At 34.9% G+C, this 21,386-nt stretch overlaps 1 protein-coding gene across 1 annotated transcript in view; it reads left to right on the forward strand.

Annotated features, from left to right (window-relative positions):
* The window catches only part of LOC111044131 (26S proteasome non-ATPase regulatory subunit 5), a 20,291-nt gene extending 867 nt beyond the window's left edge, over positions 1 to 19,424 (forward strand). Inside the window, exons 2-10 of the mRNA XM_039431821.1 lie at positions 16 to 70; positions 1,164 to 1,322; positions 3,176 to 3,418; positions 7,988 to 8,096; positions 11,951 to 12,113; positions 12,190 to 12,194; positions 14,270 to 14,379; positions 16,851 to 17,043; positions 19,047 to 19,424. Coding sequence (XP_039287755.1) covers positions 16 to 70; positions 1,164 to 1,322; positions 3,176 to 3,418; positions 7,988 to 8,096; positions 11,951 to 12,113; positions 12,190 to 12,194; positions 14,270 to 14,379; positions 16,851 to 17,043; positions 19,047 to 19,255 — 1,246 coding nt within the window. The 3' untranslated portion in view covers positions 19,256 to 19,424. The remainder of the gene's footprint in view (positions 1 to 15; positions 71 to 1,163; positions 1,323 to 3,175; positions 3,419 to 7,987; positions 8,097 to 11,950; positions 12,114 to 12,189; positions 12,195 to 14,269; positions 14,380 to 16,850; positions 17,044 to 19,046) is intronic.
* Positions 19,425 to 21,386: the final 1,962 nt, after the last annotated feature.

A 21,386-nucleotide genomic window follows, 5' to 3' on the forward strand; every position in this document is an offset into this window, starting at 1 on the left:
GATTGACTCGATCAGAATTGCACAACTTTTAGAAAAATACTACAGGCTGAAGCCATTTGATAGAGTACCGGTACCTAGGGGAGAGTGGGGATCCTTGAGACACAAATGTTTAATGGTCCATATCTCCCCTCACTTTTGATTAACATTTCTGAATTTAATATGATACCTTGCTTTCAATGTATATTTCAATATTTCGGACAAAGAATGTAAATTCTACTACATAGAAACAAATAAAATATTAACTAGTATTTTTATTGAACTATGTACCAACGTGCCCCATTGGTGGGGTACCTTGAGATAAGTAGTGGGGCTGGTTGAGACAAGTATGAGGAAAGTAAGAAACCCTGATATTATTTGACTTTTCATTTATTGAATTGAAAGAACTGTTTTTTAACCTATCTTGCAAGGGTTTGGAACTTTGAACCCATCTGATTTGCAGCAGCTATAAGTGATTGCCTTCTACACTAACTTAACACCTTCCTTCATTTGCTCAGCATCAAAAAGGCCTTTGAATTTGGTAATTTCCACTCCCTCACCATTTTGTTACCATTTCAGCACCTAAAAACAAAGAAACCTTCATAGAATAACTACAAAAAGTTATTTCAAAAGGTTTCTTACTATCCTCATATATTTTTACTGTCTCAACCTGCCCCACATACGTTTGTCTCAATGTGCCCCATTAGCCAACAATAGACAAAGTAGCCTATTGCAACCAGTTTTACACATTTTACATGTATGAGTATACTCGCATTTAAAGACAAATAAACAAGCTTTCAAATGATATTAAAATTTATTTTATAAAAATTATAATGAATGAGAAAAATCAAATTTCCTGGGTCTGCAAGAAAATACTTTTGGAGCATCAAAACACTTATCATAGAATTCCAAACAAACGAGCAGCTCGATCACTTCTAGGTTATATCTATATACTAAATAGATAAAGGCAAGCATTTCTTGTCCAGTATGACCAACTTGAAATACATAATTTCCCAAAAATACCTACTGTCTCAACGTTCCCCGTGTCTCAACGTACCCCACGTTCCCCTACATAACTTTTGAGTTTTGATTCACATTTTTGTGTAGACTAACTTGGAAGTTGAATTCATAATCTTTATGCAACTTTATAACACTTTGACATGCTTTTGAACTATTATTTCTAATAGTTTCTATTTTTTAGTCATCAGATAGAGCTGGGCTGTCATATATTGGAAGAACTCCTGCCCTGTTTGGAACCTGCAGTTTTGCTCAATAAGTATGGTGTGGCCATGCATAGAGCTTTGGCACATCCCAATGAGACTGTGAAGCAAGTTGTCCTAACTGAGGTTAGTAATTAGTATACTGTATCAGAATTATTATTAGAAACCACAAATCTATGAGATCAAGTAGGCTAACCTCATAATGTATTTATAGCATTAATTGATTCTCCATGAAAATTAAAATAGTGTATGGTAATATAAAATTTTTAGATAATTTCACCATGATATATAATTATGTACACCTTTTTTCTTATTCTTCATCCATTATCCACACTTTTTGTATCGATGGCGTCATGCATAAAATATACAAAATATATATCACACAAAAATTAGATGAAAAGGACAAAAAAGTACAATTGCATAGTAAGCTAAACGGCATTCAATGTAATAAAAAAGGTATTTTTCTGTTTTCATAATAAAAAAGGGTTAAGATGAGATTCACTATGAAAGTTTATTATTACTAACTTACTGATTTCAACTATTTTCATGAAACACATTTTCTGACCTGTGACTAGTGTAACAAATGGGCGATTAGCAGACTGCTTTCAAGCATAGTCTTTCAATTTCTTGATAAATTGGTAATTCTATTTACCAATGAATATCAAATTTTCCGACAAAATGGTATAATTCTATTGTCATAGAATGAATTATTCTTCCTGTTTTTTGTTTCCATAGAAGGTTCTAGGGTCTATAGTGAGGTCCACGTTATAATGGCAGTGTTTGATTAGCAATGGTATTACTATCCTTGTCTATCATTCAATGAAGCAGATAGCGCTATCTCTTTCTCGCTTTGCTTTGTTGCCAGATCATCATTTCACAATGTAGAATTAATATTAATTAACAAATATTTCATCTTAGTTATGAAAATTATTGAAAAATATAATTTTTTGACGATTAAATATAATCAATTATTTTAAACTTGACTAAACAGTCAATATTACATCAATAAACCTGTATCAGCTACCGTCTATAGAAGGTATTGACAAGACAGAGGATCGGCAACGTTGTTCTGCTATTTTTCTTCTCTGCCATTATAACGTGGACCTCACTATAATAGAAGAGCTATAGTGAGGTCCACGTTGTAATGACAGTATTTGATCAACTTTGGTTTTGCTATCCTTGTCTATCATTCGACAAAGCCGGTGGTACTATCCTTTTCTAGGTCCACAACGATGCCAATTATGTTTTTGACAGTGTAGAAATATAATTAATTAATGCAGAGAATCGGCATCACTATTCTCCTATCTTTATCTACTGCCATTATAATGTGGACCTCACTATACGGATTCAGAGCTGAGAAGTATAGCTCTGGACAGAAAGCGATGAAAAGATGCTTACCAATCTAATGATTTAAGCTAAAGAAGAAGAAGGATAGAATGGATAATATTTCTCCTATATTTTTTGTCATATGGGGAAGCCTATAATAGACTACCAGTGAAAAATGTATAGTCCGTACAAATTTACTTCAGACTTGGAGGAATATGCAGCGCAGAGAAATGGAGGGAGATCAGTCAATTACAGTGATTAATAGAGTCAGGTAGAAGCGCAGTTGCAATTTGTCAGTCGTCTGACAGCTTTCAGACAGGAAACTTCGCATGTGTAGCATGAGCACATGAACAGTCACTAGAAGTTGGAGAACGCTGGCCGCTTCAAAACGGCAACATCGCGCCTCTGTATCCCTCCCGCTGTATGCTTTCTCTGCTGCGCATGTCCATTCCAAGTAAGAAGTAATTTTGTACAGAGTATAATGTCAACTATTTTTTCTACAAAGTGGGTATTTTGTCTTTAAAACTCAGTAACTATTCTCTTTTATACGAGAATAGTTTCGTAAAATTACTAATTCCTCTGTTTTTGTTGTTGTTAATTCCTCTGTTTTTTGCCGTTTCGTAAAATGACTAATTCCTCTGTTTTTTCGACAGATGTGTAGAGCAGTGAAAGACAGCGACCTAGTGTCTCGAATGGGCGACCAACAGGCCCTACTGTTGAGTGTTGTCGAGTGTGTGGGTCACGACAACATGTCAGTGGCCAAGATCGCCATCTCGTTCCTGGTTTGGATGGGTCAGACGCCGTCCTACCTTGGCACACTCCTGTCGCCACAACTCTTGCAGGCGTTCAACGCTGTCAAGAAGAAGAACGAGACAACACGGTTCAGGGTATTTGAGGTGAGGTTTTTGTTTCAAATTTATTTATTTATTTATTTATTATTTATTTATTTATTATTTATTTATTATGTATTTATTTATTTATTTATTCATTCATTCATTTATTTATTTATTATTTATTTATTTATTTATTATGTATTTATTTATTTATTTATTCATTCATTCATTTATTTATTTATTTATTATTTATTTATTTAGTTAGTTATTTAGTTATTTATTTATTTATAAGGTTAGCAAAAAATACAAGAATCGGAAAAGGAAAAACAGGCTACATTTATATGTATTGTATTCATTTATCCACTCAGTAGGATGGGTCAGACGCCGTCCCACCTTGACACACTCCTGTCAAGGATAATCTACAATTTTTGAAACCAACTTCATTCTTTTAAATAGGAAGGTGGTGATATTAATAATAATAAAAAGCCTTGGTGTCTCAGGGATCGTGCAAAACATGGAATTCAAAAGGCGGTTGTACTCAGCACGGTATCAATGATTAGATCCTTTTTAAATTTGACAGAATAGAGATGTACCAAAGTCTTGCCAATGGCCGACTTAAGCTGCGTACAGATATACGCGCTTCGAACCCGCTCCGCGCAAGCTCCGCCCTCGTTCCGCCATCGCTCTGCAATCGCTCCGCCCCCGATCTGCAGTCGCACCGATCATGAACGTTACGGGAGATGTTAGCTCTTCTCGCGTTCCACTCTTGCTCCCCGGTCGATCATCAATCGATCTGCTCGAGTGACGTTCGGTTGCTGAGCAGAGCGAAAGTTTGTACGCACCTTTAGGTTGCAATAAAAAATGCTCACTTTTAAGTGATGAAATAATTGAATAATAATAATACGGGGGGTGATGCCCACATAAGCTCATAGGCTTGTGCGTGGGTAATGAGTGAGAGGGATGATGATGAGAGATGACGACTACTTTTAAGGTAGTCGGGACCGACGGACTTATCGTCTCCTCCGAAAATATTATACCTGATTTCGGTACAGAATTCCAAGAGAAAATGATTTTTTATCAATTTATCAACTCAATAGAATGGGTCAGACGCCGTCCCACCTTGACACACTCCTGTCAAGGATAATTTACTATTTTGAATATAACTTCTATTTTTTTTTAAATAGAAGGTTGTCTGTCATAGATGATACATTATTTCGATACATAATTTCAAGAGAAAATGATTTTCTATCAATTTATCAACACAATAGAATGGGTCAGACGCCGTCCCACCTTGACACACTCCTGTCAAGGATAATCTACAATTTTTGAAATCAACTCCATTTATTTGAATAGGAAGGTGGTCATATTATACCTGACTTCGATACAGAAATTCAAGAGAAAATGATTTTCTATCAATTTATGAACTCAAAAGAATGGGTCAGACGCCGTCCCACCTTGACACACTCCTGTCAAGGATAATCTACAATTTTTGAAACCAACTTCATTTATTTGAATAGGAAGGTGGTCATATTATACCTGATTTCAATACAGAATTTCAAGAGAAAATGATTTTCTATCAATTTATCAACTCAAAAGAATGGGTCAGACGCTGTCCCACCATGACACACTCCTGTCAAGGATAATCTACAATTTTTTAAACCAACTTCATTTATTTGAATAGGAAGGTGGTCATATTATACCTGATTTCAATACAGAATTTCAAGAGGAAATGATTGGAGAAAAGCGCATATCCCATATTCCATACTCATAAGGATCATGTGGTGATATCTCTGATATAAGATACATTCAAGTTAAGTGGTACATTATGGGCCGGTTTCCGAGCTCGGTATTTAGCTAAGTCCTAGACTTTAAACAGCTGAAGTCAGAAAATTGGCTTTCCGAAACGGGGCGTAGTCGCAGTCATTGTTATAGTCACGTTTGAATTAAATTTCGAAAAACTAGAAAATTGAACACAAAATTAAATACAGTGTAAAGTTTCAGCTATTTTGAATTATTTAGGAATGTCTAATTTCGTCAAGGAAAAACGTTTCCAATTATAGAAATGAGAAAATAAAAACTACAACTACTGTTATAAAAGCTGCGACTACGCCCCGTTTTGGAAAGCCAATTTTCTGACTCCAGCTGTTTAAAGTCTAGGACTTAGCTGAATCCCGAGCTCGGAAACTGCCCCTTAATCTAAAGGTGAAATTCTCAAGCTACGACTCTGTACGGCTGTAGTCTATTAGTGTATATTACATATTGTAGACTATTTTATGTCGACTACAGCCACTACCTCCGTAAACAAAGCTACAGTGCAGTCTGGTGACGTCAGCACTGGTAGGGCTCCTACACCAATAAAAAATTGTTGATTTCAGCTGATCTATATCAGCTAATGTTTTTATTGGTGTAGGAGCCCTACCTGTGCTGACGTCACCAGAATGCACTGTGGCTTTGTTTACAGAGGAAGTGCTAAAGCCCACAATAATATACAATAATAGAATACAGCTACTAATTCAGCATGTCACTTGTTAATTCAGAAACTTCACTTGTGAATTGGACTTTAAGGGCGAGGCCAAATGAACGTATTTTCGAACGTTTTCTGACAAGTTGGAAGGCCAGGAAGCTCTCTCTGATTGGCTAATTGGGAATCAGCTGATAATCAGGCAATCGGAAAGCTTTCTGCTTTGCCGACTCGTCTGAAAACAGTGCTCGTTTGGCCTCGCCCTGAATAAACGCTTGGTGTGGCTTGGCCGTATGAGTCAAGATTTTCGCTTATACGACTGCGACCGACGACCAAGAAATAATGGAAATAAATTGTAGAAGACATATTATTGTCAATTTTGTTCTGATTTCTCCATTTTCTCTGAATATTATGTATTTTTGCTAATTACGTGGTTAAGTGGTAGAGTGTAAATTACTCTCCAAACTTTGCTACTTCAACAAATAAAGAAGTACATATTTATTGGATAGAGCAAACAATACAATAGTCGGAAAAGAAAAAACAGGCTATTGCCCAAAACTTCTTCAATTCCTAATTTTGTCTTTAATTGTCCAAATATTATGTAGATTATGTACATTTCAATTTATACACTAAATCATCAATCTGAATATACAAATCAGAATAAAACAAACAATTTTTAATCATATATTTATCGTATCATTATGTCAGAAAATCATACAACAAAGATGTAGAGTACTATTTACTCTCGTCAATAAACATACAAATAAAACAAATTAAAATGCTTTCCATAAAGTGATTGAATCTATAAAGAATGGAGCGATAGACTAGATAATGAAGTCATTCTATTCTATTCGATTATATTATTAGTCGGCCGCGGTAGCATAAAAATGAACGAAACCTCAAGAGTGAAGATCAGATTAGAATAAAAGTGAGACCACGGAGGACGAAGCTAGTGAATTCCCTAGGCAAACAATTGTACGTTTTGGAAATTGATCGATTTTCAGTGCACTGTTACTGTTCACTTGATTTTCCAGAAATTTTTATTCTAATATCATTGTAACTGTTATTGTTATTGTTTCGTTCTTTATTGCTTTTACTCATTGTATTTTTGTGTGGTGTGAATAAATTATTTTATTATTAATATCAAAACAAATCGAATTCATCCACTCGAAATTCATACAATATACCTTCATACAAAATACACATAATATACACTTTTTGTGTAGTTGAGAAGTTGATATTGTGGTAATTATTCATATTAAATGTGAAAGACTGAGAAATTTTCAAAAAACCACAGATTTATTGATACTTAGAAAGACCGGTTTCGGTTATTACACCATTGTCAATCTCTGATAAACTTTATCAGAGTCAACTTCTGATTGATTGATTGATTGATTGAGTACTTTATTTACGTAGATTACAATATATACTGTCTTATACACTTATATACAATAGCTTACAATACAGCAAAATTATAGATGAATTTACATGATATAGACTAAGCAAATAATTATTGAACTGTATATGATATGAAAAAGCAATTTGTAATATAATAACTATAGATAATAATTATATTGTTATGCATCTACAAAAATTGGCGGAGCTTTGGACATATCAATGTCCATTCTTCGGAAAGAATATTAAAAATATCCTCCCCACTAACTCTCTACCAAAATCTCTCTGATCAGAGATGGTGTGAAAGACAATGGTGTAATAACCGAAACCGGTCTTTCTAAGTATCAATAAATCTGTGGTTTTTCACAATTTCTCAGTCTTTTTCATTTAATATGAATAATTATCACAATATCAACTTCTCAACTACACAAAAGTGTATATTAAAAAAGTGTATACGTATGTTTAAAAGTGTATACGTGATCAGTATAATTTCCAAGATACTATTTAATTTCTACTTTTGTAATTTGTAATTTGAGAAGGAAATAAATTCATTTATTCATTTATTATATGTATTTTGTATAGAGATATATTGTATGAATTTCGAGTAGATGAATTTGATTTGTTTTGATATTAAACATCTCTGATAAGTTTATCAGAGATTGACAATGGTGTAATAACCGAAACCGGTCTTTCTAAGTATCAATAAATCTGTGGTTTTTTGACAATTTCTTAGTCTTTTTCATTCAACATAATATATTTTGATTAATTTGTTACAGGTTATAGTAGAAGTAAGCGCCATATCCAGTCCAGGCCTGGAAGCATGTCATAACAGTGGACTGCTGACTGAACTGTTGAATGAGACTAAGCAGAAAAGTGACATCCTAACCAATTGACAGCTATCGAACTCATCACCAAGTTGGCGCTCACTCATCACGGCATGGATTATTTGGAGAAATATGGCGTCACTGATGCATTGGCGCAAGAGATTGTTGGCTGTGGAGATGGGTCGCTGGAGTCGCTTATTATCCCTGGTAAAAAAATTATCAATTAAAAATTACTACATTATAATTATTAAGGCCAGATTGCACAAAAACCTGTTGAATTTTAGAATAGAATAAAGTATCATTTGCTTTTAAATACTTATGCCCGGTTTCTCAGTCGTTCCATAAACTGTTTATCGATTCAATAACTTTATTGAATCGATAAACATGAGAAATGCGTTTCTAGAACGCTCCATAAACTTATTGAATCCTTAAATCTCTCGATAAACTACAGTGCCAAAATCCAGCCGAAAAATATTTATGGAATGGATAAATTTGTCAAATTTTCGGAATGGATCAAACTTTCGGTGGCAATCGAAAATTGAGTTACAAAAATCTGGTGTGGTACACTCACACAACTTTCCTTGCTCATTGAACTTCAAGCCCTATTCTTAAACGAGAATAATTTAGGGGAATAACATAATGACGATTGGCGGTAACATATTTGAAACTACGATCAGACTTCTGTATGTTTGTATATAATTATAATTGTTTCCAGAATACTTTTTCCTTTGTGTAAATTGTGAAATTCGATTATTTTTTTGAAAGTCGTCAAAACAGCTGTTCCACAGATGTAATATCTCGACTATGTGCTCTTTTTATGAACTTCTTCACCTACCTCATGCACGAGAAGGAGGTTACAAAGTCCATTTCTCAAGGATGGGGTGGACCCCCCACTAGTTTCCAGAAAGGAGACTCATGCCAGTTGATAGAGCTGATAAATTTGATACATGGTATGAATTAAAAAAAAAAAATCGGTCAAGTCATTTTTGAGAAAATCTTGAAAAACATGGTTTTTTAGTAATTATCCGCCATTTTTCTCAAGAATATTACGGAGCTCCTGCAATTTTCCCAGAAATGAGACTCATGTCAGTTGATAGGGCTTATACCCATGGTATAAATTTGAAGAAAATCGTTAGAGCAGTTTTCGAGAAACCCGTGAAAAACATGGTTTTTTAGTAATCTTCCGCCATTTTTAATTCAATTTTATTGAATTTCTTATTGTCGGATCCTCATGGTATAAGGACCTTAAGTTTAAAATTTCAAGTCAACCGGTTGATTAGGAATGGAGTTATCGTGTTCACAGGCATACAAACACACACACACACCACACACCACACACAACACACACACACACACACACACACACACACACCACACACACACCACAAATCATGTTTTTGGACTCAGGGGACTTTGAAATGTATAGAAAACTTGAAATTTGGGTACCTTAATTTTTTTGGGAAAGCAATACTTTCCTTACCTATGGTAATAGGGCAAGGAAAGTAAAAATTAAGTGTAGATCACCATTATTTTAAAAATAGAACTGATAAGAAAACAGAGAAATAAAATAAATAAGTTGCACTACTCGTATATTTATCATTGCTAGCCCTCATCTGGTGTATCCATCTTGTTTTGGGGTCATCAGCCAAAAGATGTCAGTACCGTAGGAAATAACCTACCTCACAATAAGCAGCATGGAATAAAAATCAAGATTTGGTTGGTTACCATAACATCAAGGCCCGTTGCACAAAAGCCGGTTAAATTTTAACCGTGATTAATTTCATGAGAACCAACCAGAGAAGGCCTTTTTGATAAGACGGCTTTTCTGGTTCTCGTGGGATTAATCACGATTAAAATTTAACCGGCTTTTGTGCAACTGGCACCAAGTTTCTTCACGGAAGTGGCCGGTTTGGAATCATGCCATGTTGCCAGATACATTGAACAGATAAATCGTTCCATAGCTATGGATTCTATAAATATGTTTAAGAAACCAATAAAAATTTATTGAGTACATAAAGTTATTGAATCAATAGCTATAGCGTTATTTATTGAACGACTGAGAACTGGACATTATAGCAAGATTTCTAGTATGTCTAGTGCGGAGTCACAAGGTGTGACTACCACAAGGTGTCAAACTATCATATAAAATAACTGATCCTACAAACTATTTGAAAAAAACTGAATAACCGATAATAATTGACTGGAAAAACGTCAATAAAAATAACAAACAAAATTCGTTAAATTTTAATCATGATTAAAATCATGTTTTTATCGGATCGGTTTCATGAGAACCGATCAAAGAAGGGTTTTCCGAGAAGAGGCTTCTCTGATTGGTTCTTGTGGCATTTAATCGGGATTAGAAGTTAACAGACTTCTGTGCACCGGATTTTATTGAAGCCTAATATATAGGCCTATAATGAGATCCAAGTTATAATGGCAGTGGTGATAGATACGAGAAAAACGTTGCCAATCCTCTGTCTTGTCAATGCCTTCTATAGACTGTAGCTGTAACAGATTTATTAATTGAATAAAAACCCACATATGTTGTCAAATTCTACACAGTTTTATTCGTACACGACTAGAAACAAAGATTTATTAATGTAATACTAACTGTTCATTCTTGTTTAAAATAATCAATTATATTTTATTAAGCAAGAAATTATATTTTTCTATAATAATTTCATATTAAGATGAAATATTTTGTCAATTAATTATCAATTCTACATTGTTAAAGACGATCTGGCAACAGAGCAAAGCGAGAAAGAGATAGCGCTATCAGCTTTTTTGAATGATAGACAAGGATAGCAATACCATTGCTAATCAAACACTGCCATTATTGATGTGATCAAAGGAATAGTGAGTCCATGTTATAATGGCAGTATGTGATTAATATTAGTGTTGCTATCCTTGTCTATCATTCGACAAAACATATATCGCTATCCTTTTCTACAAAATATTTCATCTTAAGTATTATAATAATTCATCATTCGATTATTGAAAATATAATATCTTGACGAATAAAAAAATATAATTGATCATTTTAAACAAAAATGAACAGTCAATATCGCATCAGATGTACCCGTATCAACTATCCTTCATAGAAGGCAGTGACAAGGCAGAATCGGCAACGTTGTTCTCTTATCTTTTTCTACTGACATTATAACGTTGACCTCATGTTATAACCGGGTTTTTACCAGTGTTATGTTTATTATATTAATGTTTCAAATGTGAAAGGTTGGGTTAAGGGGTTAGGTTTTTGCTTTGAAATAGCAATATGCTTACTTAGTTATAGCATAGAAAAACAATTGCTTAAGTAGATATCCCATGGTATAGGGAATTTATGTCGCAACTTTTACTGTTATCTCAAGCCGATTACTGTCGATTATTGTCAATTTTTACTGTTTTGTTGGGGTGAGAGTGTATGAAATGAACGGCACAATTTGAAAGACTACCTACGTCACACAGCTGCATAGGAAAGAACTATGTGAACTATCGGCTTGGGATAACGTAAAAGTTGCGACATGAACGCCCTATACCATGGGATATCTACTATGCTATCGTTTCTCTATGGTTATAATGTACTTAGTGTTTTTAACATCAGTTAAATTTAAATAATCGGCAATTTAGATATGAAATTTGTGATTGTGGACAATCCATATTCCGGCTTTGGACAATATTCAAATTTCAAATTAGGATTGAATCAGTTTCGGGTGAATGTGGAATGGCTGTTGTATTACTATAATACTGAGGGTGATGCCCACATAAGCTCTTAGGCTTGTGCGTGTTATTATAATCAATAACAATTGTTATGATAATAATCTACAAATATGTTATTTCTATATTTTTTATTTATGTAAGACAGATGAATTTGATTTGATGATGAATAAATGAAATAAAAATCGTAATTTTTTGCAGGTATAATGAAGTTCTTCGGCAACATAGCGCAGTTCTGGCCGCGGGATATATTCGAAAAGTACTCGAAAGTGATTGGCGCCATATTTGAGTTTTCAAATTCGGCCGATGCAAACCTGGCGGCCATCGCCTTGGAACGATCGGCTATGTGGCCACCACCCCGAGGGTAAACTCTGTTTGACAAACATGGTATGTTTTTGTGTCGTTTATTTATTTTTGAAAGTTTTCTCAAATTTATGTAGACGAGGTGATACCGTAGTATGGTGACATTTACTTCAGACTCAATGCAATACATACATTGATATCACATATACCTAATAACAGAAAAAAATGGAGAAACCCTACTTGAATAAAGTACTATTTTGTTCCTCGTTATACTGGAAGTGTTTGATTAACATTGGTGTTGCTATCCTTGTCTGTCATTCGACAAAGCCGATAGCGCCATCTTTCTCTAACTCCGCAACATAGCCACACTGCCACAAGGCAGAGAATCGGTTACGCTGTTTCCCTATCCTTTTCCACTGCCATTATAATGTAGACGTTATTTTTTCTCTCCCTATCATTTTGATGATGTACTTATTGTATGAATCAATAAGGAATAATTTACCTCACCATACCTTCGAGGCTTCATCAAGGATCTTGCGTTAATGTGTCCGCTACCAACTGATCTGTAAATTTAATTAAAAGCTGGATTGAATTACTGGATACAATTTTATTAATGTTTGGAAAGGACTCAGCTATCAACTTGATGTGTGCCACGTGACAAGTAGTGGTTATATTGAACGTTTGTACAGTTCTCTATAAAAACAGACTTGCTTTTTCATCCAAATATATAATTAATATCTGTAGACTTAGGACGAGACCATATTAGGCGTTTCCAGACGAGTCGGCAGGGCAGGGGAAGCTTTCCGATTGGCTAACTATCAGCTGATTCCTGATTGCCAACCCAAACAGCCAATCGGAGAGCTTCATTCCCTGCTGACTCTTTTGACATCGTCTGAAAAACGTCTAATATAATATTGTCCTTAATGTAACAAATCAATATGAAGAGCTTAAAATACGATATTTATTTATATTATATTATCAATATAAATAATAATATAAATAATAATATAAATTAAATAATAAGCATATTACAAAACTAGCTTACCCGACGAACTTTGTACCGCAAAAAAGTCAATGTATCTCATGTCACACTTGACTTTTTTTGGTGAATCAATAAATTTATCTGACAATCAATATTTTTATTTACATCTCAATACGGACATATTCTTCTCAATCAATTGGTAGTAATATCTATCAATAAAGTGTTGAATTAAAAAAATAGATAGGTTAAATCAGTGTTTCAAAGATGAATTTAATGTTTTCATAGTTGTTGATTGTCAATAGATGGTCCAAGAAATATGCGATGTACGATTAATTACACAGAATACTCTTTCCATTTTCCATTTTAGGATGAATATAAGCTAAGCTAAATTCGAAAAAAAATAATTTAGTCTGTCATTATTTAGTAATAATTAATGAATGCAATATGAACAACTCTATTTTATGAGATAAATAATTTTTTCCAACATTTTCCAGTTTCTCCCATTATAGGGGGGTGATAATTATCTACAGCTGGTATTAATCAACTACACTAACTTCAACTCCAAAATACCGTTTTAATACCAGTACACGATAATTTATCACAGGGTAACGTGTTTATTATACAGCTGGTTACTTTAGATGCTAAATCATAGGTAGCCGCTCAGCCGAAAATTTCGAAAACATAGGTCTGTAAAGTGGATTGATAAATAATAATTATTAGCCCCCCTATCAAAATATCTGGTTAGAAACCATCCCCAATATTCACACAACATATTCCCAAAGTTTCATGCCGTTCTGTCAAGTAGTCTATAGGGAAGAAACAAACAAACAAACAGACATTCTTTTCCATGGATATATATAGATTTCAACTGAGTCATTGCCAATATTGTAGAACCGTTCCATAATTGAATAAAAACACAAATCTGTTGTCAAATTCTACACTGTTTTATTCGGTACACGACCATGGTTTCGTGACCACACCGGTCACATTTTCAAGTTGACCGAATAAAACTGTGTAGAATTTGACAACATATTTGTGTTTTTATTAAATTTCAGATATATATAGATTTATTTATCAAAATTAGGGAGAGAAACAGTTTTGGGTTTATTCTGTTGATTGTCTCCCAATCATTAATTTGATATTGTGATTGTGGAATGTAATAAATAATAATATTCATTTCCGAACACTCTGTATTTTGTCCATTACATCGTATTAATTTTGCATTAATTTTCCAGGAGATGCGATGTCTTCAGTAATGCGAAAACTCAACCAACTGATCACTTCAGCTCCGGCAGAAGTCAGAGTTCGCCCTCTCAACACCATTGCAAATATTATTGGCTTGGAGGTTTGTACTGTACCACTTTTTTTTAGTGATACTTACTCTTGGCGCTACAGCTCATTCAAAGCCTTGACCTCCTTCAAAAATCCTCTCCATTCGTCTCTATCGGCAGCCTTACGTCTCCATCCCCAGACACCCAGCTTCCTAATGTCGTCCTCCACATCCTCCAGCCAACGCTTTCTTGGACTTCCTCTCAGCCTTCTTCCTCCTGGCTTGTTCCTGAAGACCTTTCTTACAATTCTTGAGCCTCCTGGCTTGTTCCTGAAGACCTTTTTTACAATTCTTGAGTCACTCATCCTCTCAACGTATCCCAGCCTACTCAAACGCCTCACTTTTATCTCGACAGTGATATTTTAGTGATATTTAGTGCAAAGCGTCAGCATGAATAACACCAATGTTTTGAACAGCACTACAAATATCTTTGTGAAAACACAAATATTGAAATTGTCAACCACTTTTATGTAAATATAGGCTACACTTTCATACACAGCATTACAAATATTATTGTGAAAACACCAATCGAAATTGTCAACCACTTTTGTTGAGTATCAAGATGAGATGATACTGTATCATATCGTTTTGATACTGTATCATGTGTGGTGATACTGTATCATTTTTTTGTGATACCGTATCATTTTTGTAAAAACCACAACACAACTGTAAATATTATTGGCTTGGAAGTTTTACCCTAGTAAGATTCACTTCGAACTGTCCGCAATCCTTACAAGACCCACTAACTTTTCTTTTTAATACATTTAATATATAAAAGCGAAATGGCACTCACTCACTGACTGACTCACTCACTCGCAGAACTAAAAATCTACCAGACCAAAAACGTTCAAATTTGGTAGGCATGTTCAGTTGGCCCTTTAGAGGCGCACTATGAACGGATTATTTGGAAAAATTTTCAAAGATACGCCCAAAATCTGCGTTTTTCCAGCGTTTTTAGCGTTTTCCCAGCATAATCAAGAACAAATGAACATAAAATGTTCAAATTCAGTACAAAAGCTCAGCTAGGGTGTAATAATGTTGTGTTAGAAGGAATTTGAAATAATGCCAAAGATACGCCCAAAATCTGCCGTTTTCCAGCGTTTATTAGCGTTTTCTCAGCTTTATTGAGAACAAATAATGTTCAAATTCAGTACAGAAGCTCAGCTAGGGTGTAATAATGTTGTGTTGAAAGGAATTTGAAATAATGCTAAAGATACGCCCAAAATCTTCGTTTTTCCAGCGTTTTTTTGCGCTTTTTCAGCTTTATCAAGAACAAATGAACAGAAAATGTTCAAATTTAATACAGAAGCTCAGCTGGTGTGTAATAATGTTGTGTTTGAAGTAATTTGAAGTAGCGCCAAAGATAAGCCCAAAATTATCGTTTTCCAATGTTTTTCTCAGCTTTTCTGCTTTTTCTCACCTTTTTCAATAATTGATGGAAATATATTAGAAAAAAATTCAGTATACAGGTTTAGCTGAGGTGGAAGAATAAATTTTGTTCGTCAAAAATACGCCGATATAGTAACAGGTGTTTTTACCAGCGTTTTTCTACGTTTTCTCAAATTTTCGAGATCAAATTGACATAAAACGTTCAAATTCGGTACAGTGGTTCCGCTGAGATCCACATGCAGGCGAGCGAAGCGAGCCCGCTGATCTCATTTTTGGACGATCCAGTCGGGGGTCCAGGGGGCGGAGCCCCCTTGCCAGACGGATATGGCGAGCGAAGCGAGCCTGACGGCTAGTGCTATTATATTTACTGTAAATTCACATTAAAATGTAAGCTATTCTTAAGAATTATTCCAATGCTTCCTAGTGAATAAATGTTGACTAATAACGTGAATTAAATTAAATAATCCATTTTCTAATCTTCCAGGGTTTTTCAATTGTTAGTGGTTCAAGATTATGTTATTCTTCAGTAAGAAGGCTGTTAAATGAAATAGATTATGCTACTATTGTAGGGGTTTGAAAGAAAGTAGTCGAGACTTGGATGATAAAAGAATAGCATTTTTCTGTATTATGATGATTCAATTAATGATAATTCAATAAAAATTTACTGATAATTCAATAAAAGATCACAATAGTTGTTGGATTCTATATTATATTCTGATCATTATATTCAGTAGTATTAGAGGAGATGAAATATTGATTTTAAAGGCTCGTCATCATATTTCGTACTATTTGAAGAGATTCCATGCATTTCTACTTATTGTAAAATTAGTTCATTACTCTTTGAAGGTGTAAATATGATAAATTATAGCCTTCATTTGGATTTGAGCTGGTGAATTCATTTCTGCCTGCATAAAATCTCTATCCATCGTGAAGATTAGGTTTATTTAACCTCCCTTTTACTAACTTTTGGTTCACCCTTTATATTAAAAGAGAGACATGTATAAATACAGGTCATAATATTCATATTAAGGATAATCCTTATGTGCTTTCCTTGAGTAAAGTAGTTGTATAAAATTAATTAATTAAAATAATTGTAGGTGATCGACCAGACGAGTGAACTACTGCAGCTGACTGAGAAATGGTACCTGAGTCTTTCCGATGCAAATCCCACGCTGAGTTTCATGAATATCTGTCATCTGCCGTTTGCTGAACTGAGATTAGCCGGATTTCTAATCCTGCAGAAGATGTCCATCCAAGTCTGGGGCCAGAAGCACGTACTCAACTGTCCAGGTAACTCCAATCAATTGATACAACTGTAGAATAATAATAATAATAATAATAATAATAATAATAATATAATAATAATAATAATAATAATAATAATAATAATAATAATAATAATATCGAGTGACCTGGCTGGCTCAGGTCTGGAGTCAGAGTTTTCAGGTCGCAACTGATCAATTTAGAACTGTAGAGAAAAAGTAGCATAACAAGATTTATCATGGTGTTGTGTATCAAGTTGAGATGATACTGTATCATCTTGTTCCTATTTCGGACTATGTGTAACTAAATTTTGGAGAGGAATAGCACAAGGTTACCTTATTTTTCCTCTTCCTATAATTTTGAAATTGTACTTGTATAAAATTAATAAATGATACTGTATCAATATTATATATAATTATATATGTATATGGAGAAGGATGGAGGGGATCAGTTGGAGGGATAAAGTTACAAACGAGGAGGTGTTGAGGAGGGTTGGGGAAAGAAGGAGTCTGCTGGATGTGATAAAAGGAAGAAAGAGGAGATGGCTGGGACATTGGATGAGACGGCAATGCTTGTTGGTGGATGCCATGGAGGGACCATTCAGGGGAGAAGAGGAAGAGGGAGAAGAAGATACAAAATGTTGGACGACATCAAGGAGGGGATGAGCTACTATGCAACGAAGAGACTGGCAGAGAATAGAAGAGAGTGGAGGGCTGCTGCCATAATATAGAAGGACCTGCTTACGAGCAGAAAACTACAGACAGACTGTATCAAGTGCAGTGATACTGTATCAAGTGTAGTGATAGTGTATCAAGTGTAGTGATACTGTATCAAGTGTAGTGATACTGTATCAAGTAGTATAGTGATACTGTATCATTTTGTGGCGATACTGTATCATCTATAGTGATACCATAGAAGATATCCCATGGAAAATTCTTCGATTTTTGTTAACTCAAGTCGATTGCTGTCGACTACTGATATTATTACTGTTTTGTTGTGGTGAGAGTGTCAGATCGGCACAGTATGAGAGACTACCAGCGTCACATAACTTCACAAAAAAGAACTACAGTGCTAGGACTGTCGGCTTCAGTTGACATGAGGGAAAATTGAACATGAACATCCTATACGATGGGATATCCTCTTATCCTATCTTATCATCTATGATGGAGTGAAATTCAAATCTACAAGCACAGTAGTGCAAATTTCAATATTGCTCGGACCATCCAAATGTCACTATTAAGTTGCGAGGCAAACAATCCAAATTTCAACTAACATCTCTTTTTTCTTGAAAAATCTGGTGTGGCGCACTCACACAACTTTCCTTGCCGTTATGAAAATATTGATCAACTGACGCTAGTGTTCACGCGCATCTCAAGTCTACTATTCTAAGATCTGAGTCAGCTGGTGACAGGACAATAGCGCTTGTGACACACGAGATCTGCTATCTCTTCATAGTGTATGATTTAATAGAACCAACAGTTGCCAACAGTTTGCAATTGAATAATTGTATTTTCTCGAATTTCGAGCTTAATTTCAATTTTAAGTGAAAATGTTACCGAACATTAATTGTAGAGATTTCTATGCTCAATCTTTTCCACTTGAATTTTTTTGTTTGAATTGTCTCTGAAGCCTGATAATTGGAATCTAAAATCAAACTTTGCATAGATGGGGCGGAGCTCTTTAAATTTTTACAGATATGGGACTTGTGGCAGTTGATAGAGCTTATCAATGACTATTTAAAAACACTTTTTTGGACTCAGGGGACCTTGAAATGTATAGAAATTTAGAAATTGGGGTACCTAAATTTTTTTCGGAAAGCAGTACTTTCCTTACCGATGGTAATAGGGCAAGAAAAGTAAAAACATTCAGCAAAGCACAGCAGGCTCAAGTCCAATTCTTTCACTATTTCAATCTTTACAACAATATTCAAATGCTGGACCAAGTAGTATATAATTATACTTGTGGTATAGGTAATACAAAAATCCAGTTTATCAGCAGAGAGCTTTATTATCTATCAATTTATTTCGCAGGTCTAATCGAGTTCCTGATGGATCGAGACGTTGAACCGACGCTGGAGTGCAAAACGTCCAAATTTCAAATCGTCGAGTTTTTGGTGGGATCTAATACAACGGAGACCGTATTTGGAGAGATTCTGTACAAGAGACTGGTGGACTTTGTCAGGGATGGACCCTGCTATGTGCAGGCTCTAACCGAAGTGGCCATTGAAGGCGCTGCTTAAGGGGGACTTTCGAGTCAGTTAATTGACAATCGAAGGTGTTGTTCAAGTGGCACTAAGCTGCTGCTTAAGTGAAGCTAAGGTGCTGCTTAAGTGACACTAATGCTCTGTTTAACCCTACAGAGACACACTTACTTTATGCTAACACAGTAGACACACTGGTGTTTTGAACACCCCCATTTAATTTTGCATTTTTCTTTGAAAATATTAAAAAACAAGTACTTGAGCCATACTTCATCATTTCTTAATCATTTTTGTTCCAAGTGCATACAGAAATCAAAAGTAAAGCACTGCTTATCAATATTTATACTAATTTCAGAAGTACGTATGTTCCGCTACGTGTTGGAGCTCCTAATCCGGTTTGAACGAATGGCTTGATCATTGCCATGACAACTTCATCAACTCACGTCTCTTCATTTTATTGGTTTGATACTCAAGTTGTAGAGAATCATAGCATTCATTCTAATCTGATCCATCATCCCATACCACATTCGTAGTGACAATACAAGTAATCTTTGTAATAAAATTGTTTGATAAAAGTCCTACGTAAAAGACACTCTGGGGTGTTAGACACCCCAAACGAAGAACAAGATGAGCTGGTGACCTTGTAGAATGCTATTACCATAGAAACCATAGCGTAAGTAGAATCCCATGGTATAGGCGTTTATGTCGCACTTTTACTGTTATCCCAAGCCAATTACTGTCGATTATTGTTGATTTTTACTGTTTTGACCGGGTAAGAGTGTGTGACGGCACAATAGAGAGACTAACAGCGTCATATAGCTTCACGGGAAAGACTACGATGGCTATCGGCTTGAGAGAACAGTAAAAGTTGCTATAAAACGCCCTATGCCATGTGATATCTACTTATGCTATTGTTTTCTCTATGCTATTACTGACTGGAAGTGGTGGAGAGTAGTTGACAATACTACAAACCTAATCTAGACTGGGCATAAATTCCCATCTGTTTGATATTGTCAACTGCAGAACAGAAAAAAAAATCCTTGGGATGTGAAACACCCCAGTGTGTCTTTTTAGGGTTAAGTGTTTATCCAAGGAGCTGCTTAAGGGGCACTTGAATGGTACCTGAGTGTACCTTCAGAGGTCCACTGGAGGGTAACCTGAGTGTACTTTCTGTGTCACTACTGTAAATAGTTGAAAAATAATAAAAATTGATGCTGGTTGAATGAGTTTCATTTGAAAAAAATATTTGTTATAGTCTTATTATATAGAGCCACAGTCTGGCTCCAATTAGCGAATTTCTGTGAAATCAAACCAATTCATGATGATTCATGATTTTGATGAGAGAAACTCCGACGTCAGTCAATAGATGGCTCTGTATGATGAGAGTCTAAGGCCCGATTGCAAAAAAGCCTGTTTAATTTTAATCATGATTATATTCCATGGCTAGTACTTTTATTGGCTTTTCGATAAGTTCAGTATTAATTGACTTTTCTAAATTTGTATTATGCAAAGATGGAAATAAAACTTTTCATTATTGACCGAGCGAAGTGAGGTCTAAGATTCAAGTCGACGGTTTGGCATTTCTCTTACTGTTTAAATGTTTATATTGTTGCGCATTTACGGCGAAACGCGGTAATAGATTTTCATGAAATTTGACAAATATGTTCCTTTTCTACTTGCGGTCGACGCATATACAGGTTTTTGGAAATTTTTCATTTCAAGATAATATAAAAGGAAAAAGAAGCCTCCTTCATATGCCAATATTAGAGTAAAAATCAGACTATAGAAATTTCATCATAAATCAGCTGACATGATCACAGATGTGTGTGGATAGAACCAGTCTATTGCTGATTTCCATAAGGTCTCTATTTTCAATCAGTACTGCGGATGAGAATACTGCGTGAGGTCTACTGTTCATCACAGAAATACTAATTATGAGAACAGAGATGCTTTTCTGAGAAAGGATCTCCGATTGGTTCATGTTTAATTAATCATGGTTAAGATTTAACAGCCTCTTGTGCAACCGAGGCTTAGTTTTGTTTGTTAGTATAAGGTGATTATTTCAAGATTCTAATATTGAACTATATGACAATAGTCCAATTATAACTTGGGGAACTATATTTTCACTGTCACTGTTTAAGCCAGCTTAAATCATCAGAGGTTGAGGTTA

Source organism: Nilaparvata lugens, chromosome 7, assembly GCF_014356525.2.
Source record: "Nilaparvata lugens isolate BPH chromosome 7, ASM1435652v1, whole genome shotgun sequence".
Classification (NCBI taxonomy): domain Eukaryota; kingdom Metazoa; phylum Arthropoda; class Insecta; order Hemiptera; family Delphacidae; genus Nilaparvata; species Nilaparvata lugens.